Source organism: Diceros bicornis, chromosome 38 (genome assembly GCF_020826845.1).
Source record: "Diceros bicornis minor isolate mBicDic1 chromosome 38, mDicBic1.mat.cur, whole genome shotgun sequence".
Lineage (NCBI taxonomy): Eukaryota > Metazoa > Chordata > Mammalia > Perissodactyla > Rhinocerotidae > Diceros > Diceros bicornis.
In genome coordinates this window covers 30,217,331-30,245,318 of record NC_080777.1, presented here as the reverse complement: position 1 = coordinate 30,245,318, position 27,988 = coordinate 30,217,331, and the positions used below count along the sequence as shown (strand labels likewise).

General features: G+C 54.8%; 1 protein-coding gene across 1 annotated transcript; it reads right to left on the bottom strand.

The window, feature by feature from the left end:
* Positions 1-312: 312 nt before the first annotated feature.
* On the bottom strand, positions 313-4,600 carry GPR37L1 (G protein-coupled receptor 37 like 1). The gene is made up of 2 exons (XM_058533939.1): positions 3,900-4,600; positions 313-1,129 (listed from the first exon to the last, which is right to left on the bottom strand). The coding sequence occupies exons 1-2, from the start codon at positions 4,527-4,529 to the stop codon at positions 314-316; spliced, it is 1,446 nt and encodes a 481-aa protein (XP_058389922.1). The 5' UTR covers positions 4,530-4,600; the 3' UTR covers position 313.
* Positions 4,601-27,988: the final 23,388 nt, after the last annotated feature.

Genomic DNA, 27,988 nt, shown 5'->3' with positions numbered 1-27,988 from the left:
GACAGAGAGAGGGAAGCAGGGAGGAACTGGGTGAAGTTCTGGCTCCGAGCTGGTGAGGCTGGAGCTTCTAGGCAGTTCCAAGGACCTAGAAGCATCCCCACACACTGCTTGAGAGGACGGGGCTGGGAGGCCCCACAGATGGCAGGGGAAGCCCTGCTTGGAGAGGGGGCTTTGACAGGCCCAAACCTCGACAAGAGGAGCCAAGTGCATCTCTAGACAGCAAGACCATGAGGACAGAAACAGGAGACGTGGGCAGGGGTGCCCCTCCCTGTCCCCCTCGCCCCCTCCCAGGCCTCCCCTCTGGGGCCTGGCCTCAGCAAGGTGTGCCCAGGGGCAGGAGTGGGGGCGACTCCCTGGGCTTGTGAAAGTAGATGGAGGAGGACATCTCGGTCTTGAGCTTGCTGTCCGAGCCGTCAGCGGCCGAGGCCCCGGAGGCCCCGCCACACTCATCGCAGCAGCAGCAGCAGCAGCAGTCCAGGAAGGCCTGGCCCAGCGGCCGGCAGATGCACAGGAGGAGCACGGGGGTGATGGCCCCCTTGAAGAAGGTGGAGAACTGGTTGATGAGGCCCAGGAGGTCCAGGGTCTGGCGGGTCAGCTCTGTGGAGAGGTAGGCCACCACGATGTTGCAGACGTTCTCCGGGAGGGTGCACAGGGCATAGACCACGGTCAGGCCCACCACGGTGCTGTTGAGCTGGCTCTCGCACTGCTCGTGCTTGTCTGCCCGGCACTCTGGCTTCCTCCCCGGGGGGCCCCGCACCCGCCACGTCACTAGCTGGCAGGTGACCGTGAAGAGGATGGGCAGGCAGAAGTAGCAGCCGAAGTACCACCACATGCGGGCGTTCTGGTAGGTCATGACCAGCGAGTAGAGGGACTCGGGCAGGCTGGCGGAGGGTTTCATGATGCAGGTGTCCACACTGCCCGTGGTGGGGGCGGGCTCCTGTGCCAGCTGCCACAGCAGGAGCTCGGGCATGGCCAGCGTCATGGAGCCCACCCAGATGACAGCCAGCTTGGCCAGGATGGACTGGCACCGCTCGATGGGCCTCACCTTGGGCAGGGTGCTGGTGGCCACGTGGAAGCGGTCGATGCCCAGGGCACAGAGGCTGAAGGTGGTGACGCCCAGAGAGGAGACCTTCGGGATGTGGAGGAAGAGAGGAGCGCGTCGTCAGACCCCAGGGGCACAGGGAGGGGCCTGGCTTCTGGCTCAGACCGGGAATTGAGTGTAAGTGTAGAAATGAGTCATAACAACCACCACTGAGTGAGCATTTGCTGCACATCGGGGGCTTCATACACATCATCAGATCCTCACAAGCAGCCATCTTGCAGAAGACCCCGCAGCCCAGGCTGGATGAGCGACCTGGTGGACGGCAGACTGAGGGCCCCACGCGGACCACCTGACTCTTCCACCCTGCTTCTCTCCCTCCTAGACAGCGGACGGATGGCCGGAGTCCCACAGACCCACACGCTCCCTGAGAGACTTGGAAAATCATCTCTAAGGAAGAACCCAGACAAAGACAGAGACATTCTGGGTCTTTGCAGGGCCTTCCATGCCTGCACCCATTGTGTGCATCAAGCGAATGGCCCTGGGAAACATGGCTCACAGGCTCACTCACACACACTCACTCACACACACACTCGCCTTCTTCGCCCGTCCGGCTGTGTGGAGAAGCAGCCCCCCTCCCTGTCGGCTTGTGTCCATCCTCCCAGCACGCTATTCATTGAGTGCACAGGAAAACCACCCTGTGAGCCAAGAGGAAGAAGCTCGAGCAGTGGAGAAGAAAGTGCTAACGAGAATAGAGGAGAGAGCGTGCCTGAGCTCTGGATGATGCTCAACCACACTCGGGGATTGTGCTCAGACCCCCTCCTGTCCAAACTCTCCCTCTTCTCGCTGGGGGAACACAAGCCCTGGCTTATTAGCGCTGCCACCAAGTGTCCTTTTTGAGAACCTCCACCCCCTTTCTTGGCAGGGGAGCCCAGGCCTGCGGAGGAGGAGCCTTCGAGTTGGCCAAAAACACCACACTCTCTCCTTTCCCTACATCTCAAAAAATATCTCCAGTTTGATTCCAAGCTGCCTTCTCCTGCTGCCTCCTGGGTCCATCCTGAGATGCTCTCGATAAAGGGCCTCTGGGGCAGTGTATTTTGTCCCTCAACTCCCACCCTGTTACCCAGCCTAGAGGGAGGGCTCTGACAGCTCAGGGAACTTCTGTCTCCTGTAGGAGTGAGGAGGGGGGCCCTATGAGGATTCAGGCCAGAGCCTACGTATTAAGTGTGTTGAGACCCACGGCCAGGATTTCACTGACTTTCCAACCACGCGTAAACAAGAGTTGATGTATGTCTGCCCCCCCCCTTACACCATCCCCAGTAAAAACCACCATTTACAGAAGCACTGTATAGATATCACCCACTCAGTCCTTCAATAATTCATTCAGATAGTGATTATTATTATTACTTATTATCCCCTATTTACAGATGGGGAAACTGAGGTTGAGGCAGGTTAAGTAACTCACCAAGGCCACTCAGTTAGTGAGGGCAAAGCCTGGCGTCCCCTCTAGTCTGCCTAGTCCCCGAGTCCTGTGTCTAACCTCTCACAGCTTACCCGGGCTCTGAGCACCAGATGATCACCAAGATGCAAAGGTCACCCCCAGTTGTAGGGTCTTCTTTCCAGTTTGGGTACATTTGGGCTACCATTACAGGGTCTCCCTGGGTTGGGAAGGACAGGAAAAGGGAAGTACCAACTGCTGGGCCTCAGAGATGTGTCCAAATATGAAATTATCACTAATACACAGTGAACTGGGGACTGAGTGGGGAATATGGCCTGTGTCCAGATGCCTGATCCTGATTCCTTTTCCACCCAAGCAGGTCACCCGTGTCACACAACATCGTCCAGTCCCAGAAGGACTAGCAGCCTTCACAGGGAGCCACAATTATTCCAGTCCTCATTATTACCCCCGGCATAGACAAAATTTAAAGACCACTTGCTCATTTTGTGTTCCTATCTGGACGCAGTGGCCTCGTTGTATCCCGCATAAATGCACACATATTGGTGTGTTTTGCAATGTTTTGATTAAGCTGTCTCCATGTGATCTACACATACGTCAACACCCATGGACTTGTCTTAAGGAAGCTTCCAGAGACAAAGATAGTGGAACACTTTAGAACTATAGGTCAGCCCAGCAGAAGGGCCATCTGGTCTACCCACCTGATTGGGAACTAAGGAAACTGGAGAGGAGGAATGACTTGCCCAGTGACCCCCAGTATGTCAGTGACAGACTGATCCTGGGCCCCCCAGCCCCAGCGCCAGCTCCCAGAACCAGGTCTTCCCTCTCAGACAGGATTTAGGAGGTTGCTGCCGCTGATGGCTGCAATGACAACAATCACAGTGAGAAGGGCCTTTCCTCCTGGCATTCGTGTCCACGGGGTGGGTACTGACTTGATCTGGGGGTCCGTAGGAAATGGATCTCCCTCAGACACTGCTTAGGGAGGCAGGGTACTGAGGGGTAGAGAAAGGAAGCTATGCGTGCAGGGCGTGGCCGTGGGCTCGAAGGGAGGGAGACGAGATGCACAAAGGACAGAGATTCTTGGGTGGGAAGACAGGTGAGGGTTAAGGCAGGGGAGGAGCAGCTCGGAGTGTAGAGACAGGGGAGAGGCACACCTTTCTCTTGAAGAAGGGGACCAAGCTGGGGCCCTGCACACCTGCCTGCCCCCACCCCCACCCCCACCCCCCGTGCCTGCTTAGTTTACCCGAGAGCTACCAGGAGCCAACGTTGTATTTGTCTCCTTGCCCAGTTTGGAGAAGAAGGGAGACAGAACTCCGGGCCCCTGGGCTCCTGTGCCCCCACGCACCCCACTCCCAACAGCCAGATGGATTGCAGCTCCTGAGCACCAGCAGGAGCCATACTCACCTCCATGAAGGGCACGGCCCGGCAAGAAATGTCACCTAGCAACCTCTGCTTGGTGATCTCGTTGAAGATGACAACAGGGAGGCAGAAGAAGAGGACCAGGAAATCCCAGAGGGCCAGGCTCGCAAGGATGGAGTTCCAGGCGCTCTTCAGGTAGTAGCTATGCCACACAATGCACATGACGGACAGGTTGCCCACGATGCCCACGGCAAAGACCACCAGGGCCAGGAGCATGATGGAGTAGGCGCTGTAGGAGCTCTCAGTCACCGGGTACAGGGGGTTCTGAATCTGCAGCCTCTGGCCCGGCGGCCCGGTCAGATTGCCCCGAGGCTCCTGCCTGCTGCGCGGGATGCCCCCGTCCTTGTCTGGGGTGGGGCTGGTGGCCACCAAGGGCTTGGTGGGTTGCAGGCCAGCAGGGTGGATGGGCCGGGGGTACTCAGCCCACTCCTCGGGCGCATACTGCTGCACCCCCTTGGCCTCCTCGTCCTCGCTGCCTCTCTTGGACCGACTCTGCTGCTCCCAGGCCTCGGCTCTGTGCCTGCCCAAGGGCAGGGGGGCTCCCCCAGAGACTCCACTCAGCCCTGCAGCTGACACCACAGCAAGGGAGACAGCCAGCGGCCACAGCCACTGCATGGCCAGATGAGAAGGAGGCAGCCGCCCCACAGACAGCAGGTGAGGGCAGGGGACCCAAGTGCGGGGCTGACTCGAGAGAGGCAGCTGGCCGGCTGGTCCGCCTCCAGTCAGGCGTCTGGCATCGCCAGCCTGCTCCAGTGGACCCGGGCCGCTCCCTCCCGCCCCGCTGGCCCGGGCTGGGCAGGGCCCTCTGCTGGACACAGAGCACTCTTTGCTGCCCACACATCTCGCCCTCCAGGGCACTCCTTCTTGGCCTGCAAGGTAACAGCATGTCAGGCCTGCGGGGCCCTCAGAAGTTACCTGCTCCAAGCCACTGAGGCCAGAGAGGGCACCGTGCCTGCCGAAGGTCCCACAGTGAGGAGGGGCAGAACCCGACTGTGGCACAGGCCTCCTGACTCCCCCTCGGGGACAATTCTAAGGCAGCTCCCTGGCTCAACGCTGGACAATGACAGCTGCTGTCGTTTATTCAACAGCCACCAGGCCCCAGCACTCCGCAGATCCCTCCACTAACCCTCACCACAGCTCTGCGGGGGGAGGTGCTATGGTTACCATTTCTCAGATCAGAAGTCTAGGGCTTGCAGAGTCCATCACTTACCACATAGCTGATCCACGGCAGAGCCGGCCCGAGCCCTGGATCTGACTCCGGAGCCCTCTAGCTCGACGCTGTTCTCAGCAGGCGTGAGTCCCTCTGCTTGCCTCCACCCACGCAGACGTCCCTCGGAGAGGAGCAACAATCAAAATTTAACACCCCACATTCTGACCCAGACACAGGTGGGTGGACATGTGCAATAACTAACGTTCCCTAAGCCCCTGCTGGGTTCTCGACACTAGACATAGAAGAATGCAGGAGACCCCTGCCACCACAAGGCTTTCAGGCCAGAAGCGGGAATAAGCATGTAAACAAACAGTCACAATTCAGTGTGATGGATGCCATGAGATGCAAGGATGCCAAGGGACCCTAAGGAACCTGGAGGGATCAGGAAGGCCTCCCAGATGAGGGGACTTTTGAATGGATCCTAAAAGATGACCGTGAGCTTGTAGGACAGACAACAGGGAGGAAGGGCCCTCTGGGCAAACAATCCAGCCCACGCAAAGGCACGGAGGTGGGACAGTGGGTGACGAGTGAAAGACAGCAAGCAACGAGGCTGGAACACAGGGTCGTGCAGGGAGAGAGTGTGGGAGTCTGGGGCGAGGAGCCTGGAGAGGTCAGCAGAGGAGGGACCCGGGAGGGCTCTGTAACGAGGGCTCTGTAGTGAGGCCAAGGAGTTGACATTTTATCCTGAAGGCAACAGAGAGAGTTACAGGTTGTTACCGGAGGAACAATGATCGAGCGAGTTGTTTAGAGGGGTCCCTGACGGGTGGCTGGAGCGGGAGGACGCGGAGGTGGGTGCCTGTGGGAGGCAGTGTCTGGAGGCCGGCCGGGAGTGCAGAGTCCAGGAAAACCAAGAGCATGGCGGGGGCCCTGTCTGTGCTTGGGAGGGCCAGGGCATGGGGTGGACACCTGTGCAGGAAAGACAAGAAGAGCCTGGTGGGAGGGTGGGAGAAAATCTCTGCTTTGCACACATGGGACTCTGTGCACTGTGGGTCATCTGGGTAGAAACGCAGGACAGAATTATCTGCAGCCCATGGGAAAGGCTGCAGCTGGACATGGAACTACGGAGGTAGGCAGTGCAGGTGAGGCCTGAGGAGCCCCCACACTCACAGGCAGCCCGAGGAAGGGGAGCTCATGAAGACAATGGAATGAAAACGAGGAGAGGGCGAGTGGCTGTGCTCCAGCTCCTCAGAGGCTACGAAGGAGAAGAGAATCTGTACCTGCGTGGCCGGAGTTGAAAGTCACTTAGACAGTCAGACAGCAAACGTTAACCAAGGCCTCATGGGAGCGAGATCAACTCAGCAGTGGCTTTCTCAGAAGACTTCCTGACTGGGAAGCCTCCGTCCTGCCCAGAGCGGCCCCAACACACTGTCTAAAGAAAGGAGTCCCAAGAAAGAAGGAGGAGGAGGAGGAAAGAAAAAGACTCACATACCCTCAGACGGGAGAAGGAAGCATCTTTGGCCTTTAAAAAATTTGTATCTTTCTGGCTTCTTGTTTATTCCTTGCGTGGGGACGGGAGACACGAGCGGCTGCGGGACTGCGCTGGTTTGGGGTTCAGAGTGTCACAGTGGAGATGCAGAGGCCCATCCAGAGGTCAGACCAGCCAAGCACTCAGCTGTCACCTTTGTGGCCACCACCCGGCCCCACGGCAGAGGCGAGGCCAGACTCCGGCCTCCAAGTCCCGCGTCCTGGGGAAGGGTGGAGAAAGGACTGGGGGAGATGGGGGGGATACCCGGACCTCATCCTGAGCCTCCTGTGCTCCATCCTTGGAGCTGTGCTGCCCCGACCCCGCCGAAGAACTGACCTCCGCCCCGTCCCAGAGTGATTGGGTCCTGCCCACTGCCAGACTCCACGGCACTCGGGCTGCACTGCCTTCTGCCAGTGGTGCGGCTGTTTGGTAAACAGAGTCGTCGTCCCCCATGTCATCACCACCATTTCCTGACCACTCACCAAGCGCCAGGCCCCATGGGGAATAGCTCATCAATTCTCATGTTTAATCTACACGTTCTTATCACAGGTCAGAGAGGTAGAGCAACTTGCCCGAGGACACAGAGCTCGTGAATGCCAGCTGGGATCCAAACGCAGGTTTGTCCAACTCCAAAGCCGAAACCCCGGATCACACCTTGGTGGAGCCTTACAGCACTGGACACGGGAAGAGATCCTAGAGATGGTCAGCACCCGCCCTCTTGTTTTTCAGAAGTGGAAATTGAAGTGCAGAGAAGTGAAGCACCAAGGCCAGCACGGGTCCCAGGTCTCCACAGTAGGGCGCATGCCGACACGGTGCAGACCCTGGCCCAGGGCTGGCGGGTGGGGAACGAGTACGTGTTAGCCCTCTGCTCCTTCTTTACACCTGTGAACACTCCCCGACTGCATTGCGGAGTGTGTCTTGCCTTCCATGAACACTGACCGCCTGAAAGGCGCCCCCTCTGCTGGTCCTAAGTGTCCTTGGTTCTATTACAGTTGGAGCGTCAGAGGCCACTAGGTGGAACCAGACATTCGGTGATGGAAGTTAAGGGCGGCCTGGACTCCATGGATCCTAATCCAGCCTGCCCCACCACAGACTCTGCAGCGTCTGAGGGGCCGTCTGAAAAGACGAGACAGGTGGGCTCCCAGGAGCCGACACCGAGGGGGATGGTGGGGATGTACCTGGCGTTTCACCCACCCCTCTTGAGGGAGCCCAATGTGGGTCCCCCAGAGGTGCTCCTCTCCCATCCCTGCTGCTTCAGGAAAATTCCTCTCCTCGACAAGCTGGAGGCAGCCCCCTTATTCAGAAGCATGCTAAGCGGAAAGCGAAGGCTTTCCTAGCCCTTAGGACTGTCTCTCCAGGGTCCCAGGAATTCCCCGTTCTTCTCCCTGGGAATTTCCCCAGTGCTGGCTACAGAGAAGGTACTCGCTTAGGTGGGACCCGGTAGGAGAGAGGCTGGGCTGTCCCCTGGCATTGAACGAGGTGAGGACCTCCGGGCTGAGGTGGCAGTGCCGCCCAGGAAAATAAGAGCTAACGCTGCATGGAGCAAGTCCACGCGCCGAGCCTTCTCCAGCTGAGAGCATCTTCCAGAACTAGCTGTCGGGATTTAGCTCCTTAAATGGCCCTGCCACTTGCTAGGTGTGTGTGTGACTCTGGTCGAGTTCATAACCTCTAGGTGCCTCAGTGTCTTCGTCTGTCACATGGGGATAATAACAGGCGTGGTGTGAAGATTGAGTTCACCCATGTAAGTCACTGGAACAGGCGTGTTGTAAGCACTGAATAAGTGCTTATTATTAGCTACTGGCTGGTCGGCTCATTTAGTTCTCACAACCGCGTTACAAAGCAGGGTACTATTACTATCTAAATCTGACAGATTTGGAAACTGAGGCACAGGGAGCAGGAGGCAGCCAAAGAGGCAGGGAGGGCAATTCTGCGATGGGTCCTCCCCTGCCAGGGTTCGGGCCTGGGCAGGGATATGCGTCTGGTCTGCAGCTGGCACCAGGCTAGGCTGGGGGGCGTGGACACTCCGACCCCCTGGGTCCCACTGCACCAGCTCCCCATGCTCCACTCCCGGGTCCAAAGGGCACACGGGTCCTGTTCTGGAGGACAGGCAGAGGGTCACCAGTGGGAAGGTGGCGTCTAAAGGTCAGGGGCTCTGGGACCTGGCCCAGCTCTGCTGCCAGTGAGCCCTATAACGTTGGTGATCACTCATTCACTCGTTTTACCAGCACTTGTTGAGGACCGGCTGCGCACCAGGCCTCGTGTCTGACAGTCCAGGATGGTGCATGGTGCGGCGTGACCTCTGCCCTCCCGAAACTCACACTTGAGTAAAGGAGGCTGCCACTGAAAAAACTAACCCCAGATAGCACAACTACAGACCATGAGGAAAAGAAGCGGATGTCACACTGTCACAGACCTCTCTGCCCTCCACTTTCCCCTTGGTGGAAGGTCAGGGCTGTTATCCAGCCTGGAGTCTCCCAAGGACGCTCCGCAGTGAGCTGTGCGCATCGTGGAGCCATTTGACAAGGCACGAGTTCCACAGCAGCCTATGCCAGTAGTTCTCAAAGTGTGGTCCCTGGACACCAGCACCTGGAGACTTACTTGAAATGCAGATTCTCAGGCCCGCTCCATCAGGAATTCTGGGTGGGCCCACAACCTGTGTTTTAGCAAATCCTCCAGAGGATCTGATGCCCCCCGAGTGTGAGAGCAAGCGTGTAAGGTATTCCCACTGCGTTCGATTGGTGGGCATGGGGGTGCTTCCCCACGCCTTGGGCCGTGCTTGTAGGAGGGACAGAGCGGGGGAGGGACCCTGGCCTGGAGGCCCCCACACCATGGACGCACTGGAGTCTGGTGAGCAGGCCCCTGTCTTCCTGTCTGCTTCCTCGGGGCCTGGCACTTGGTAGATGCTTGACACACGTGTTTAAGAAAATCAAGAACAAATAAGTGTTAAGCAGAGGCCTAAAATTGCTCACGAAATCCTACCCATTCCATGACACCACGATCCCTTCCCTAGGGGTGGGGGTGAGAAAACCTCTGGTGTCCTCAACTAAAGGAAGAATTGCAACTGCCAAGGTAGACATGGGAAGACTCCGCCATCCCAATATGCTCTTCCTCAGGGGTCTCTTACTTTACCTTTTCCAGCTGTGGCATCGGGCGCCCCAGAGAGCCAAGTTCCAAACTCACTCTCACCTTCCCACTCCTATAGCACAGCCAAGACACGCTGGAGTGTCCGAACATGGGGAAAGGCTTGGGACATCAAGCTGATACACGCACAGCCAGCACAAGGAACCTGGCAATCCGGCCCATGAGGCATCATCCTACCTCCCAGACCCCAGAGCACCTCCATTGCAGCTCCCGTGGCCCCAGCACCAGGTGCTCATTATGGACGCTGCTCTCTCCCCGGGTGATGGGACGTGTTCTCCTGCTCACCTAGAGACTGCCCTCTGGGCTGGGGGTCCCTGGTCAGGATACTTTCAAAACCAGCATGACTTCAGGACCCAACCAGTTGGCCCCATCAGAACAGAATCCCACATTTTCATGAGATAGATGCACCCTATAGGATGGGTGTAAGTCGTGTTGGTATTTGTTCCACAAATGTTTATGGAATGCCTCTTCTGTGCCAGACACATAATTGATACTAAGGAACAACCAGCCCCTGTTTGAACCCCTCCACTGACGGACAGGTCACAACCGTGCGAGGCAGCCCATCCTTCCTTTAGACGGTTATAATAATGTGGAAATGGGACTCCTGGAAAATCCACCCATTGGTTCTGGTTCTGTCAGTGGAGGAGACAGAACACACAAACACACACACACACACACACACACACACGCACGAGCGCACGGGATCCAGGTGTGAGATAGAGTCAGCAGACGTAACGCCAACTCCATCAGGAGCGAGACTGGCCCCAGCAACAGGCAGAGGAGTGTGGGGGTGGCCAGCAGAAGGGAGTGTTGAGGGCAACCAGACAGCTCAATGATCAAAGAGGGCTTCCTAGGGAGAAGTCTAAGAACGGGTTTCTTCCGGAGCAGAGTCTGCTGGAAGGGAGGGATCTGGTTGGGCAGAAAGGTTCCAGGCAGGAAGGTGGCTGGTGCAGAGGAAAGGTTGATTCCAGGAAGATCAGCCCACTGGGTGGAGCAGAGTGTCACCCCATTGGAGGAGAGGGCCTGGCCCCCGGATCACACGACCAGGCAGTTGAGGGGCCTGGCAGGGGCAGAGTGAGGCTGGAGGGGTCTGGGATGCCCACAGAGGGCAACTATCATCTTTTCCTGTCCCCAAGTGACCCCAGGCACGAGAGGCCTGAGTCCCTGACACATGGGCCTGTCCCCTGCAGGAACCCCTACCAGATCCTCATCCTCAGGGAGCCGGAGGGGCGGGTGGGAAGGCCCTCTGGAGCCTGGGCCCTGCTTCTGAAGTCTGGGGTGGGCGGGAGGATGGGATACAGTCTTAGGGAGGGCCAAGTACCCAGTGTAGGGGTTGGCTGCAGCCCAGGGAGGTGGGGGACGGCCCAGTTTCTGTTTAGACCGTGACTGTCTGGGCCATGAAGCAAGCTCTCCACAGCAGTGCAGGTGCTGCCTCCTGCGCTGGCTGGCCCCGAGCCCCGAGCCCCGAGCCCCTGCCCTCAGGTGTTGGCTCTGGCCGCCTGCCCTCTGCACCCCACACTGCACAGCCTCGGGGCGGTAGGGCCAGGACAGCAGATTATTCATTGCCAGGTGCCCTGGCCATGTCCTTTCTGCTTTCTTGCCCTGATGTCCTAACACACGCTGCCAGCAGAGCTCAGCACAGAAGAATGCGGCGGAGCCAGGAGGAGGGTTAACCCTTTCCGGACAGCATCTGCCTGGACAGCGTGCGGGGCACGGGTTGGATGGGCGTTGGGGGAGAAGATGGCTGAACTTCCCCTCTGAGTCCTGAGCCCAAGAGCACCCCACCTTCCTCCCTTTCTCTCAAAGTGGCGGGTTATCCTGGACACAGCATGACATTAGATTCACACATCACCATTCCCTCACGCCCTCGCTGTGTAGCCTCGGGCAAGTTCCTTAGCCTGTCTGAGCCTCACTCACTTTTCTGGACTGTAAATGAGGTGAGCAACGTGTCGCTCAGAGGGTTGTTCTCAACACTGACTTATGTAACTGAAGTGGTGTTTCCGACACAAAGTGGGTCTTTAACAAATGTCGACTCCCTTCCTCTCTCCCTTTATTCCCACCTCCTCCTTTACACCTGCCTCACCCCCTGGTCCCATAAGAGCCTTGTCAAATGGGCCTGATTCTGTGCTCATAAAGGGCAACCCCCCGGGACCTCCACGTTGGCAGCCTCTGGCCCTGCTGTCCATCCACCATGAGACGTGGCTCTGACACGGGTTGCTGAGGGACCTCGGCCATGCTGCCAAGATCCTGGAACCCGAGGGGCCCAGGAACAGGCTTGGGGGTTTCCCCTCCCCCTCCTCAGGGAAAAGCTTATTCTGTGCCCACCTGAGTCGTTGCCCCAGACTGGGGTGGAGAAGAGCCAGAGGGTGCTTCAAAGGGAGGGTGACAAGGGTCCCTGGCTGTGCCTCCCTGTAGGAAAGATGGAGGACCCCCCGCATGCCAAGGAGGCTAAAGATGGACTCAGAGACCCCACCTGGCGGGGCCTGTCTGGCCCTGGAATTGCAGCCCAGCCTCTATTCCCTGGAACTGGCAGAGCCAAGCTGGCTGCCAAGACGTTGGGTGAGACGTGACCTGGGGATGAATGGAACGATTTCTGGCCTTCTGGCCGCCGGCAAGACTCCTCCCACCTCTGGCTCCCTTGGCTGTGGGGGTCAACCCTTGCTCCCTCCTGAACTCTCCTGGGATTCATTCTTTCTCTCTCTCCTCTAAACCAGGGCCAGAGTCATGTGGGTCTGCAGGACTCCCCGCAGATCTGCTCATCATTTTGCCCAGATTTGGGTCATCTCAGGAGCTGAAAGGGGAGGTCCTTGGCTGAAGCAACCTACGTGGGTACAGACTGCAGGAAGGCTGTGCCTGGTCCCCGGCTCCCCGGTGCCTGCACAGCTCCCGACACAAAGCATGCCTCTACACACGCTCACTGTTTTTGTTCTTAGCAGGGCCGTGCTGAGGGTCAGGGCCATGCCAGGGGCTCAGGACTTGTAGCAAAAGCACCCTCCACCTGGAGGGCTTGGATAGGTGATGTGGGTTCTTCTGACCCCTCCAGGGTTACTCTGGCACAGACTTAGACTGTCCCATCTCCCTCTGGCGCCCAGCCCGGAGCTCTAGTCGTTAGGAACTAACGACTCCGGCCCAGCCCCTTCCTCCCATGTCAGAACCCACAGCCCAGTTCTCTCAGTGCTGGGGCAGGTCACAGCGCAGGAAGGTTGGGAGACTGCGAGCACAGCACATCGCCCCTTCCCAGTCGGCGTCTGGCCGCATCTGACCCACCACTGCCACAGAGAGGGCACCACACAGGACGTCCTCCAAGGGGTCCCCACGAGGCAAAGTCTGACCTGGCTCCTGGACCATTGGGAAGATGACTCTGCCAACAATACCGAGAACTGTCCTCGCCTTTGGATGGAGAACCCTGGTGGCCCCGGCGCTCCTCTTTAAGCGGGGCTTGGCTGGGGGAGCTCTCTGCCCCCTTCATACCCATGTTCCATGGACAATGCCCCATTGATGCTTCTGATTGTTTGCTTTTGTTTCTTGTTTTTGCAGACGATGAGGGAAAATTTTGGACCACTGTTGGCCAGGTTCACAGAAAGCTGGCCCTGGGCGCCAGAGAGACATAGTCAGGTCTGATGCAATCTCCTGGGCCTTTTCTCTTTCGCCGCTGTCTGGCCCGCGGTGGAGGAGGGTGGAAATGGCAGTGACCTTGGCGGGGGCAGGAAGGGGCACACGCTTTCATCTGTGCAGGACCGTCGTTATGCACGTGTGTGTGTCTCTGCGCTCAATGTACCTCAGTGTGCATCTCCCTCCATGTTAGAGTCGCAGAGCTCTTCGCATGCAGCTGTATAAAGAGGTTTCTGTTTCTTTCTAGAATCGTGGGGGCAGGGGTGTGGTCCAACAGATGGCTAGCAGGTTTCAGGTGTGTCTAGCTGCAAAAGGTTCCTGGCCCAGGGCCTCCTGATTGGCTTCTGTGAGTCACGGTGGTTCAGTTCCTGGAGCAGACCTAATTGGCTTTATGGAGTCGGGTTCACGCCCGGCCTTATCTTCAGAGCCTTCCCCTGCCGGCCCAGGCCCAGACGGACAATGCTCCCTGTGTCGGCAGTGACTCCTGGTCAGTGGGCCGTGCCCTTTGGGGAGTTTTCCCAGCAGTGAGTGAGTTCACCCTGACCGCGCCGTGCCCTGACACCTCAGCCTTCCGTGTCCCACGGCTCCCACTGTTGGAGTGATTGGAGGGGCCAGCTGGCAGCTGGCTGTAACCTGGCAAAGCCACAGAGGGGTTTCCTCAGTTCCAAAAGACCCACCTGAACTGATTGGCAACATAAAAATGTCTGTGGGTAAACATTCTGGAAGGTAACTCCAGACTCTGGGAAAGGCCTCTGGGGCCAGGGGCAGGGGAGTGCTGCCAGGGTGTCTCGGCAGTCTTCTAGGGTCTGGCAGAGGGCAGGAAGAGGCAGGTGGAAGGAGGTCCTCTGCCCTGGCTCTTCACACACAAGGGATCCTGGACTTGCAGGCCGTGGGACATGTTCTGCTTCCCAGTCGCAGGTCACATGTACACACAGAGCTTTTCACTTTTCCTGGGCCCTCGTGGGCGTGGCTTCATGCCCTTCCAGGAGGGCAGGGCCCAGACGGTTATCCCGTGTTTGAGACGGAGCAAGCACGGCCTCTGCGGGGACACGCACTGCCCAGGGTCACAGGTGGAGCCAGCAGCCAGGAGGAGCAGCAAAGCTCGCTTTGTGCCCGGCCGCCAAAACAGCTGCAGGCCCTGGTCCTGCATTGGTGTCCCAGACACCACTCAGCACCGACACTGGGGGGAGCTGCCCTCCTCTCTGTCTCCTGGCCTGAGCAGGATACAATTTTTGTGTCTGGGCGGTGGGGAGCAATTGAGCTGGGGAGGCCCTGGCAGGCCCCTCGCCAGCTCCCTGTGGCTGCCTGGCTGTCTGGGTATCCTGGACGCCTGGCTCCTCCCTCCCAGGCTGGCACAGTTGCCATCCAGGGTGCCTGGGCAGAATGCCAGGGGGAATTTTCCATCTGCCTGGCTTTGTTGTCTGCCCTGTGGTCTGGAGCCTGGGCGTAGGGAGGGGCAGGCCCCCTTGGGTAGCTGGAGGAGAGCTCCTCGGTTGTCCTGGGCCACCCACGTAGGAACTGCCAGCTCTGGCCTTTTCCATGGCAGCAGACAGGGTCTCTCTCTTCCTCCTTCAGAGAGATGCAGGGGTTTAAGTTGGCACCGGCGAATGAAGCCCACTGAGGGGACCACAGTGTGCCAGGGTTACAGGAGCCTTGGCTCATCCAGCTGAGCCCCTGCCTTGTACAGATGGGGATACTGAGGTTCCAAGAGAGAATGGACACTACCAAGGCCACAGAGGGAGGTGGTGGCGGAGCCAGGACTCATAATCCAGCGTCCTCAACACGCCTTCCCGTCTTCCCCAGGGTTCTCCTCTCCCCTAACCTCACTCCTCCATCCCAGGTCTACTCGGGCTGACTGTGTCCCCGCCCAACCCTCACACCCCTAGTCCTCTCTCTTTGGCACCGGATTTGGGCCTGCCTACCCTCTGCACCTCTTCAGTGTGAGAACAGCTCTGGGGGCCCCCACCGCTCCCTCCTTCCCCGTGCCCTCCGCTCCTGGGCTGCCTGAGCTCTGCCTAGTGGCCTCGGGGTGAGGGTGGGGCCGGGGCTCCTATAAGAGTAGCTGTGAATGACAACTGAAACAACCAACGACCACGGTGACCATGGGAGGCCAGAAGACTGGGGTCGGGGTCAGGGGAGTGGAGATTTGGACAGATAGCTGAGGACTCAGCAGCTAAGCAGGGAGAGGGCTGAAACCCAGGGCCTCCGGGAGGGGCAGGGCCAGGGGAGTGCTGGCCCACTGGAGCCTTGGTCCTCGCCTTGGGCCACCAGCGGGGGACGGGGTCAGATCATGTCCCCATGTCCCCATGTCCCCAGGCCCCCAGCCTTCTGTCTCTCCCTCCCATGGGGAGATGACACAGGTGCACCTGCTCCTGGGAGTAAACAGCAAATGGACGGCCCGGGGCGGGGGTGGGACGAGGCTGAAACTGGGTGCCTTGAGCCGGGTGACTCACGTTCTCGCTCTGTGGCCACCAGGGACGAGAGGGAGAGTGGAGGATGGGGGAAGGACAGATCTGGGCCACCACACAGGCTCATCCAGGTCCCACTCTCCCCTCCTCTGGGACTCCTGAAAAGGTCCTCGGAAATCTCCTACATCCCCTTCATTTTACTGAATTAGGAGGCTGTGCCCTAGAGATGGCCCAGAGAGGACAAGTGACTTGTCTAGAGGCACACAGCGTATTAGTGGTCTCAGGACTCCTGAGCAGTGGGTTTAAGTCCTAGAGCCAGGAATAGAACCCCCAGCGGCCTTGCCTTGCTCTGCCAGGTTCAGACTCCGCTGCCTACTGGGACAAGAGATTCATAATGACAATCATTGCTAAACACACAGTCTAGCCCAGAGCTGCCCTGGGGGCAGGAAGAACCTGTGGCCCCTCGGTCTCCCCAGTGTCGGTGCCACCATCACCAGTCCCCGGAAGCCCTGCCCAGGGTGTGACGTCACGGGGCTGGACCTGCTCCACCCTGGAGAGAGGAGGGAGAGGGATCCTGGTCTGCTCAGCCCGCCCTGCGGGGGGAGCCAGCCGGTTGCAGGGGTGACCGAAACTCCAGGGTCCTCCTGCTGCTCCCCCCTCCCCTGAAACCCAGCTCCCACTGCTGCTCCCAGGGGTGCCTGAGTCAGCTCCCGGGGCGAGTTATGAATAACACAAAGTTGGGCCTCCCTGTGGGGATGAGGGTGGAATTTAGAGAATTCTGAGTGTCGGGTCATCCCGGCAGGCCTTGGCATGTCCCCTGTCAGCTGAGACCCGGCAGGTTTCTGGCCTCACTCGGCCTCATCCGTAAACTGGGACGAGAACAGCCACCTGGCAGGATAGTTGTGAAGATTAAACGGGATGACCCGTGTGTGACTCCAGCCCAAGGCCGGCATGTCGCAATATGGGCTTGATTTTTGTGTCAGATAAAATAAAAATATTGTAGAAGAGGACTCTGCTATTAATAATAACAAGCGAGAGATCTGAGCCTCGCATCTACATCCAGAAGAATAGTGTAGAGTCCTTACCTTCCATGTATTCAACATACTTTTCTGCAAGCCAGTGAGGAAGCGCCCCCGACCCATGCAGCCAGTGCAGGTAATGCAGGCTCCCCTCCAGGAGCAGGGACTTGGGGTGATGGTGTCAAGAGGAGGCCGGGAGCTTTCTGGCTACTCCCAACACCGAAGCACCCCATCCTACTGGAACTCCGCTGCTCACCCCAGATCTCTTCTTTCCCAGTGAATTTCTCCTCCTTCGGAGACCCTGAGAGGCACCTCCTCCGAACTCCCACTGTGCTTGCTTCCTCCGCTTCCTTGCTCCTTCTCCACTTCCTCTTCCCAGTGCTCACCCTAGCATTCTGCACACTCTCGTGAGCTGTCGGTGTCCATTCACTGTAAGTCCCCCTGGGCTGGGGTCTCTTGTTGCCTTGAATTCCCAGCAGAGGCGAGAGTAAAGGTCTGTGGGGTGAAGGCATGGGGGAAACGGGCTTTCTGGGTGACACACGTTTCTCTGGGTTCTGTGCAGTGAAAGGGCCTGGCTGCCTGGACAGCGAGGGCCTAGGACGGCCGTGGCTGAGGCTGCTGTCCCATCATGATTGTTAAGAGGACCGTTTCACCCACCATGGTGTCCAGGTTTGAAGGATAAAGTTTATCTTCACCTGGACCTGAAGCCCTGGGCAGGAAGCACCGTCTCGCCACCCAGAGATTTCCTGTCACTCCTGTTGATCATTTCCTGTTGTGATGCTTGTGTTCATTTCCCCAGTTGTGCTGCGGGATACGGGTGGAAAGCCCTGTCCAGACTGGGTGGACAGGGGAATGAGCAATGATAGAGAGACTGGGCGGAGAAAAACCAGTGTGGGGGGTCAGGGGGCAGGGGGAGAGTGAGAGAGAGAGAGAGAGAGAGAGAGAGAGTGTGTGTGTGTGTGTAACCGTGGCAACCAATCTGGAAATGAGACATCCAGCCTGGAGGAGGCATCTGGCCAGCACCTCCTTCAATTCATTCAGCAAACATTTTTAAGCCTCACAGGGTGCCAGGCACTGGGCTAGGCCCTGGGGATACAGGAATGGAAAAACTGTCCTGCCCTGTGGAAGCCGACAGGCTCCCGGAGGAGACAACAGGCAAACTCCTGTTGGCAGTGATGCCAGGAAGCTGGGATGCTGGGATGGAAGGATGCTGGGAGCTGAGATGGAGGGATAGAGGGAGCCAGGAGTGTTGCTGGAGCCCAGGAAGTACCCAAACCTAGATGCAGTGGGGGCGTGGTGGGGGGTGGGCCGAGATTGGTCTTCTGACCTCAGGCCTGAAGGCCGAGCAGAGTCAGCCAGGGGAAGAGGAGGAGGTCGGTTTAGGGAGGACAGAAGGGCAGTTGGGGCACCAAAAGGTGAGACAGGGAAGACTGGGGTATTGTAGAACTCTGAATATTTTAATGTGCCTTCTTAAGAAAAATTATCCAAAATTTGGAAATAAGGCAAAAAATGGACTGTGTGGTCTTTCAAAATTATCCTAGAGCATTACCAAGCCAGCCCAAGGACCATGGGACACTTTAGGGAGGACAGCTCTGTTTGACTTGCTATTTACTACTGAGGAGGGCCCCGGGGGGCTCTGTAAATTTAGATGTTAACTTGTAGGAAATTGGTAAGTTGCAAACGATTTTTGTCTGGAGGAAAAGATGATGTCAAAGGTCACAGCATTATTGTCTTACAGGATGTGGACCAGTTTGTACCCAACCTCGTGATCTTATTCTAGCATTCTTTTCCCACTAACTCTATATACACGGTCTCTTGTACCTTCTGCTGAACCAGTTTACGCTTATTAATGAATTAAACAAAACTTTGGCATATGCTTACTATTTATGCAGGAGATTCGTGTTTTCAACTTTCTGAAAATTGTACTTTAATGGGGTGCATGTGAGGTCATGGTGGGAAAGGAGGGCTTTGTATTAAGACAGAGGGGAGAGTGTCTGTTTAACTTTATAGGACACCAGCAAACGGTTTTGGCAGTTTCTTATAAACACACCTGTGTTGTACAAGCTGGCAATGCCGTGTCTAGTATCCACCCAGGGAGGTGAAAGCACACGTCCACACAAAGACTTACAGAGGGATGTTTGTGGCAGCATTATTCCTACTAGCCAAAAATGGGAATCAACACAGATGTCCATCGACAGTTAAATGGATAAACACATTACGGTGTATCCCACAGTGGAATACTATGCAGCAATAATAAGGAATAACCTGCTGCTGTGTAAAACATCACGGGTAGATCTCCGAAATGTGGGCTGGCCCCGTGGCTTGGCAGTTAAGTGCACGTGCTCTGCTGCTGGCGGCACGGTTTCAGATCCCGGGTGCGCACCGACGCACTGCTTCTCCGGTCATGCTGAGGCCGTGTCCCACATACAGCAACTAGAAGGATGTGCAGCTATGACATACAACTATCTACTGGGGCTTTGGGGGAAAAAATAAATAAATAAAATTAAAAAAAAATAAAATAAAAAAAGATCTCCGAAATGTTGCTGTGGGTAGAAGCAGCCAGACACAGATGATAGCAGACTGCTGACTCTGTTTATCTTCTGGAAAAGGCGGAACAGTGGTGACAGAGAAGAGCAGCGGGTGCCTGGGGCTGGGGAGGAAGGAGGAGGTGGACTGCAGAGGAGCTCCTGGGAGATTTAGGGGGTGATGGCAGTGCCCTGAACCTGATTGTGGTAGTGGGTACGGGATTGCACGCATAGCCAAAACTCACCAAGATGAACGCTTAAAATGAGTGGATTTTATTATATGGAACTGATCTCTCCAGTAAGCTGCGTAAAAAAGGAGAGGAGGAGGGATGGAAAAGTCCCTGAGAGCACTGGAGGGAGGCCCCCGACGCAGCAGAAGGAGCGTCCTCTGCTGCTGAGACTGACGGAGAGGCGAGGGTGTCTGCTTTGTGGTGAGCGTGGAGAGCGCTCCGCTTGGTGCTCAGGCCTTCCATCTCCTGAAGGATAACAATCACTGTCGTGTTTCAGAGACAATATCAGACAGGCTTTCTTATCTTGACTATCTTTACCACGATGGTTAATTCCCATAAGCTCTCCAAAACTCCAGTTCCTCATCTAGAAATATAGATATTAATCCCTTCCCTGCCTACTATGAGTGTTATTGTGAGGATAAATCAGAGAATGCACATGGAAGCACTTTACTGCAGGGCCATAAATAAGGAAAGTGAGAGATGATCTGGGGCTCACTCTGGCCTGCATGTGGCTTGTTCTGTTGTGAACTCCGTGAAGACAGGGACTTAATGGAAGTTCTGTGCTCTGCATAGTCACTGGGGCAGATCTCATCCCACAGAAGGTGGGATAACCCTTGCTGATGTTTAGAAGTCTTTAAAATAAAGGATTTAAAACTTGAGGACTCTTTTTGGCAGTGTTTTCTGCTTCTCTGGGCTGTGTGGCATGCTGCTGCTGATGTTGATGATCCTCTCAAGGAAAAACTTTTCCTCTACGTTCTTATGTTCAGTAACTGGGATCTGCAAAGTAAACTAAGAAAAAGATTAACAGGAGAAAAGGCATACAAATTTTATTTGATGTTAATATTTTAATTTTTATGTGCATGAAGGCCTTCATAGAAAAGAAGTGAGGATGCAAAGAGATAAACTTGGGGGCTTATATACCATTTTAACAAAGGAAGATAAAGTGTGGAGAAACGAGATTTGGCCTAGAGGTGGTAAACTGTAGGAAGGTAAACATATGGGGGAAACTAATGGAAGATAAGGGTTATTTAGAAAGGATTAGTTTATGCAGACTCATCTTGGAACTGTCCTCATCCCAGTGACTAAGATTGTTCTTCCTTTCCTGGCACCAGAGGGAGGACACCTTTGCAAGTGGAAGTTATGCCCTGCTTTCAGGCAGATAGGGGAGGGCAGAGAGCTTATCCTGTGTCTACTTTTTCTCAACTGCCTTCCGTTCAAAATCATCTTTATGCCAAGGTGGCATATGTGAGGTGGCCTGTTCTAGTCCCCTTCAATGTCTAACATTTACTAGACACTTGCTGTGTCCCAGGCACTGTTCTAAATGTTTTCTATGCATTAACTCATTTAATCCTCAAACCCCTTTGTGGTAAGTACCATTATAGTCATCCCCATTTTACGTGTGAGTTAACCAGGGAGCAGAGTGATTACGAACTTGCCCAGAGCTCTCCTGCAAGGTCCTAAGGAGCAAAGCCCAGATTCAAAGGTAGGCTGTCCGTGCACCCCAAGGGCCTCCTCACCTAACCTCGTCTGAGTGTCTGCCGTTCGCAAACCTTTGGTCTCAGGGCCCCTTTATACTCTTAAAAATTATGGAAGACCCCAAAGATCTTTTGTTTATGTGGGTTATATCTATTGCTACTTATCAAATTAGAAATTAAAATGAAGGAATTAAAAAATATCTATTTAAAAATGACAATAATAAACCTATTATATGTTACCAGGAATAAAATTTTTATTTAAAAAAAGACGTACATTTTCCAAAACAAAAACTGGAGTGAGAAGAATGGCATTGTTTCACATTTTTCCCAAATCTCTTTAATATCTGGGTTAATAGCACACAGCTGGATTCTTCTGTCTGCTTCAGCATCCCTCTGCTGTGATGTGTTGTTTCAGGAGCATGAATAAAATCCAGCATCACACAGATGTGTGGCTGGAAGAGTGAGGGGTATTTAACAGCCTTTTCCTATTATTGTGGTTATTCTTTGCCACGACGTCTAAACTCAGCAAGTGGAGTTTCTGAGAGGCTGGTTGCACCGTGGACTCAAGTCCAGATCAGTGAACTTTATACTCTATGACATTAACATCGTTGTTCTATCTTTCACTTTGTGGATGATTTTCGGGGTGATGTCTATGTTCACTATTTTGATTGCGCTGTTGTTTCAGGGGTGTATACACATGTCAAAATTTATTAAGTTGTACAATTTAATAATTGTGCAGTTTATTGTATATCAAATATACCTCAGTAAAGCTGTTTGAAAAACAAAAACAGCCCCAAAAGCCAGATTGTCCTGACTTATTCAGAGAAGAAGCATGGTGCGAAGGAAAACGGCTGCTAGAGGTTCATCTGGCTGTGAGCTCGGGTGTGTTCATGAACTCATTCCTTTCACAGGTGTTGAACGCCATCAGGATCTCCGAGGTGTCAGCCTGAAGCAATAAACAAGGCACAATCCTCACAGGAGCTCACAGCTGGTTGGAGGGACAAATGATGATGACAAGACAGAGTGGCATGGAATAGCTCTGCAGAATAGCTGAGAGGGGCAATTAATCCAGACGGGTGATCAGGGAATGCTTCCTGAAAGAGGTGCCATCTAAGCAAAAACCTCCTGAGGCATACGGTACGAGTTAATAGGGCAAAGACAGGAAAGATGAGTTTCCCCAGCAAAGGGAATATAATCACAAAAGCCCAGAGACACGAGGAGTGGTTCAGCAAGCCTGCAGTGGAGGAGAGATGGCAGGTGGGACTGCAAGGAGGATGCTAAGAGAGGTCTGCAGTCACATGGTGCAGGGCCTGGTCCAGGCTGTATCCTGAGGGCACTGGGGAGCCACAGAAGGATTTCAAGTAAGAGCATTGAGATCAGAGGTACACTTTAAAAAGATTACTCTGCTGCAGAACAGAGAACAAATTAAGAGGGGCTTGGGGGCGGGAGCAAAGCTGAGGACTGGAAACTGGTTAGCAGCAGGCTGTTACAGTGGGCAGGGCCAGAGGTGCCGGTGGTCCACGTGAAGGTAGGCACATTGGATACAGAAAGAGATGCTTACAATTGGTTTTAATTACAAAGATAATGCATGTTCTCGAAAGCAGAGCAATCTGAAAGCATTTCAAGTAAAGACTAAGGGCCACCTCCATTCCCATCCTAGAGAGAAAGCCCCTGACAGACCAGCTGTCCTGGTGCGAATCAGGTGGAGGGGCAGGTTCCGGCCATCTTGGCAGCGGTCCCAGAGGACATAGCTTCTCCGTGGGGACCCAGGCCGCCTCGCTCCGAGATGTGCTTTGGGGAGTTCTTTTCTGGAGGCTCAGCCTAGATTCTGTGTTTGGGGCCCTCTCGACAATTCTGGGAGCTACCTTTACCCCTTGAAAAATCCTTTTTTGCTTAAATGGATTCTATTGTTTGCAATTAAGGAGACTTAGGCAAAAGGATAACTAACGGGCACGGGGTTGGAAGGGGCTGGAAAGAGGGCTACGAGGTCAAGCTGGATTTGGAGGGAACAAAGCAGAAAGTGACTGACAGACAGAGGGACGAGGCAACAGCACCGGGGACCAGAGGTGTCAAAATTATGCTAGAAGTAGACTGAAGAAGCTGTAGGGGGGTGGGGAGCTCACGGGCCATTTGAATTTGAGACTGAAGTGGTAGGGCGGCTCCCGGTGGTGACACAATACAGAATGTGGCCGTGGAGATGGCCAGCTGACGTAGAGTGGGGGCAGAGCCTCAGAGTCCAGGTCAAGAAACAAAGAGCTTACTGGACTGGATGCAGTTTCTCTGTGGACTTCGAAATCACCCAGAATAACAGCAGGGTGAGGAGAGACCCCAAAGCGGGTCCCCTGTTTTGTTTCGGGGGGCAAAAATTATGCTCAGAGACTGAGGCTGTCTTTGCCAAAATTTTATTTCACACAGGTTTGTTGTGCAATTTACAATAGTTTCACGAACCGATAGCGTACAGGACAATGTCTCTTAATAAGCCAATAAAGAAATAACAGCATACTCCAAACCAATGACAGATTAATCACACTATTGTTCCAGGCCAGGGAAGATGAAAGGAATAAAGTCCAAATTTAATCGTGGTGTACCTTTTTTATGAAGAAGTGGCTTGACCAAAACGAGAGCTGAGGTCCAGCTGCCAGCGAAAAGTAAAAGTCCCCATTGCTAGAGCACTTTGCTAGGAAACGAGGCGCCCATGTTGGCAGGCAGGCTGATCTCCATCACGGCCGCTGTGTGGTTTGTCACCACTACCCATAAGGGCGTTGCCCTCACCATGGCAGGAGTTAATGCCCCACGGTCTGCGGAGAGTTTATTTAGGTAAGTAAAGAGTGTCCTGCCCAGACCGAAACTCTTGCATAATTCTCACAAACCCTAGGTATCTGCAGTCTAAACCTCCCCTTGCCACAGTCGCTTCTCCATGTTCTTACTGACCAGCCCCTAGCAGTGCTGGCCATCAGCTGGGCTGCCGAGTTCTTATCAACCACAACAGAAGAGACGACGACATCCCGACAACTTACTTCATTCTTACATCAAAACAACAACTTTTTGCGGGTTTGTCTTCTCCATAAACAAGTAGATTAAAACAACGTCACTTAAGTCATAAACAAGTGCATTTGAAATCATATCAAACCAATACACAGCATCCTCAATGCATAACGAGGGAGGCCAAACGGCCAGCGGGTGGGGGAGCAGAGTGACCAAGAGCGGGGAGGCGGCAACGGGGAGGGCAGGGGCCTCACCGCAGTGTCTGGAGTTGCCCCTGCTGAGCAAGGGCCCTGCAGTGCCCAGAGGGTGGGGAGTCACAGCCACCCGGGAGACGCTGCTGGGAAGGGGGGTCCCCAGGGGGACCAATCTAGGTACTGAGAATGGTCCATGAAAGGGATGAGTTGAGGGGCCGGCCCGGTGGTGCAGTGGTTAACTTCGCACGCTCTGATTTGGCGGCCCAGGGTTCGCGGGTTCGGGTCCTGGGCATGGACCTACGCACCACTCAACACGCCGTGCTGAGGTGGCATCCCACATGCAGCAACTAGAAGGATGTAGAACTATGACATACAACTGTCTGCTGGGGCTTTGGGGAAAAGAAAGGAAAAAAGGAGGAAGATTGGCAACAGATATTAGTTCAGGGCCAATCTTCCTCAAAAAAAAAAAACTTTAAAAATATTAAAAAAGAACAAAAGGATGAGTTGAGCATGTAGAGAGTTTTCATGGATCAAGACTTTTAGATGACGAGATTGAAAGGTCTAGAAGAGAGGGAAGCAGCGGGAGGCTTGGCCTGGAGACAGGAAGCTCAGAACAGCAAGGGGACGAGCATACAGAGAGTGAGGCCGTGCCAGAAAGGGCTAACGTTCTGGGAGATGGCCTGCACCACCAACGGGGCTGCCCAGGGCTCAGCGGCTGCGCGACCTCGCTCCCCGTGGAGGACAGTCTCCATAGGAAGCTAGTGATGAGCATGGATGGGCTTTAACGGAAGCCTAGACTGGTGAGAAAGTTATTTACCTCCCTGAGACTCAGTTTCCTTATTTGTAAAATAGGTACAGGAATACCTAACTTGTCAGTTTGTTGCCAAGTTGGGAAATAAAGTTAAAACAAGGCACTTAACCAAGTATCTGGCCCAAGGTAGGTTCTCAGTAAACAAAATGTGCTAGGTTTTTTTTTGTTATTATAATTAAGTCCCTTTGGGGAGGCTGAGGCATGGATGAGAGATGTATGGGGTGAGGCCCTAGGGCTGGAGAAACCTGGGAGTCCAGCCTACGTCTTCCTCTCCTCCCCTCACTACCCCTCCCTCATCCTGGACTGGCCTCCTCAAGAAAGTTGGCCCTTGGCTTCTTGTAGAACCCAGGCCTTCTCTCTCTCTCAATCTAGGGTACTGAAAATAGAGAGGCACCCATAACCAGACAGAAAGCCCTCTTCTGGGTGGACCATCCCTCGCATCCTGTTGCCCAGAGCCCAGGTCACCCCCAAGGCCCTGCCCCCCTGCCACCCCGCTCCTCCCATCAGTATCTCTGACCCACTAAATCTCCTACCCACCCCCACCCACCTCTCAGCATACAGCAAGGCAAAATCGTGGCCAGAGGGGTACCCAGGGGCAGCAGAGGAGGGACACAAAGTCCTCGGCCAGCCGTGGCCATGGTGACAAGCTGGAGGGCCTGGGCACTGCGGGGAGCTGGCCCAGAGGAGAACACCTGCCCCTTCCGCCCCTCTGTCCTGTCTTCCTGGTTGCCTTTTGCTCTACTGCCCTTCCCCCAAAAACACACTCCCAACTCTGCACCTGCCTTAGCCCATCTCTGTGCCTCACTGGCTCTCTTAGGGCTCCATTTCACCTGTTCCCATCTCTTTCTGAGAAGAGACAATAGACGTGAAGGCGATTTGTAAAATTTGGAATATTACTAGTGTTGGGGCCCAGGGAAGGCCACCCCAAAATATCCCACAATGGCATATTGATTACCTTGAATTAAAGTTAATTGTTTTGACTTAAAAGTTTTGACCCTCCTCTCTCTGTTCCCCCTGAAAGCAGGAAATAAATCTCCCATGTGAAAGGTGCTCTCCCGTCATCCTTATCACCAGAGCCAGGAATTCACGGCTGAGAAGGCTATATAAACAAAACTTGTTACTTTTACTAATTTACTACCTCAAGCCTAAACTCTGCTCAAATTCCTCACTAATTACATACCCCAAACCTAAGTATCTTTGTCCTGTCAACTCCTCACAAATTTATTGTTTCTTTGTATAAAAGACATAAAAGCAGCCTGATTTACCCATCTTGGGGAGCAGCATTTTTCTATGATCTCCCATGTGCATGTATTAAATAGATTTTTCTCCTGTTAATCTGGTCTTGCGTCTATTTGATTATAATTTATCCAGCCGTAAGAACACAAGAGGGGTAAAGGAGGTGAATTTCCTCCTCCTCGACATCAGTTTTACACACATGCATGCTCGCACACAAGCACGCACACACACGTGCACACGCGCACATGCCCCCAGTCTCCATCTCCCCCTTCTATCCTTCCCTCCCCATCTCTGTTCCTGCCCATCTGCCTGGACTGACTGCTCTTTTCCTCACTTCTCTCCTTCTTCTTCTCAGGTCAGTTTCTGGCTGTCACCTCATCCCTTCAGCCATGACAGGAGTGATTTGAGCTCCCTTCTCGGTATCTGTGGGAACGAGATCCTGGATAGCCCAGGAGGATGCTGCCAAGTGGCACAGCAGAGTTGGCCTTTGAAGCCACAGAAACTTGACTTTGAATTCCATCTCATCTGTCTGCCCAAGTCAATGAAGCTCTCCATGCCTCAGTTTCTTCATCTATAAAATGGTTTGTTGTGATAAATTGTTAGTACATATCTGGATTTCAGCTCATTGTAGGTGCACCATAAAGAGAAGCCCATAGGATGACAGCTGACGTCCCCAGAGCTCATCTCTTCTCTCTCCCTGCCTTGTCTGTCCAGGTCTTCAGTCTGAGACCAAGAAGAGGCCACTCATTCAGTCCTGATGTCTTCCAGCCCTGGCCTCAGCCAGCTGGACCCAGGTACCAGGCCCCTCCCGGAGCAACCTCCCTCCCTGCATGCACGCCCGCTGGCGTCCTCCGCCAGGGCAGCAGCCTGCCACAGCCGGCCCAAGCAGGACTGGGTTGGGAATATCTCCAGACCCCAGCAGGGCCCAGTGTCAGTTTCAGGCCCTTCTGTGGAGGAGGAGGCTCTGGGTGGGGTTGCCAAAGTCAACACAGCCCGTCTCCATGGGCAGGGCCTAGTTTGGCACCTGCAGACCTGGTTCCCAGCCCACATGCCTGGTCCGGGGCTCTCAGGGGTCAGCTGGAGTTTCTCTCCCCCGGTTCTCCGAGTATAAGGCTTCTCTGTCTCCATTGTGCAGTCTGCTCATCGCTCTTCAGGACCACAGACCTGCCAGCCGCTCCCCTCCCCAAACCCCAGACAAGCCCTTGAAGAATTTACCCTCTAAACGTACACCTAAGAAACTACCTACCCCACACAATTTATGGCCACAGTCACATGACTTTACTGTTCCAGGGAAAAGCTCTAACTTGTTCACCATAGGAACTTCCAAAAAGACCCGTGGACTCTGCAACAGTTTGCTCCCTAAAATTTTTTGAATCCTTTGCTTCAAAAATGCTCGCCTTGCTGTTTCTACCACTCCCTGACTTGCATTGTGATCCTTACCCATTCTAGTCGAGGCTCCTGAAAGGCCTGTCTTAAACCAAACTTCCAACTCCCAGTCCATCCCGACCTCACCTACCTGCCCCAGGGGCTGCCAAACCTTGTCAGGTAGCCTCTCCTTACCAAGGGGGACAGTACACGGGGCTTTGTGACCGGGAGGTCGTGCTGGTAATGTTTGGAGAGTGGGCATTCGACACTTTCTACTCATCTTCTCCCAAAATGAGCCACTCTGGTCTCTGCAGGTGCAACCCCAATAAGACCCCAAACCTGGCCACCCGCCCCGAACAGCGCGTCTCCTGAATTCCTTGGGCCAAGCCCAGCTCCCG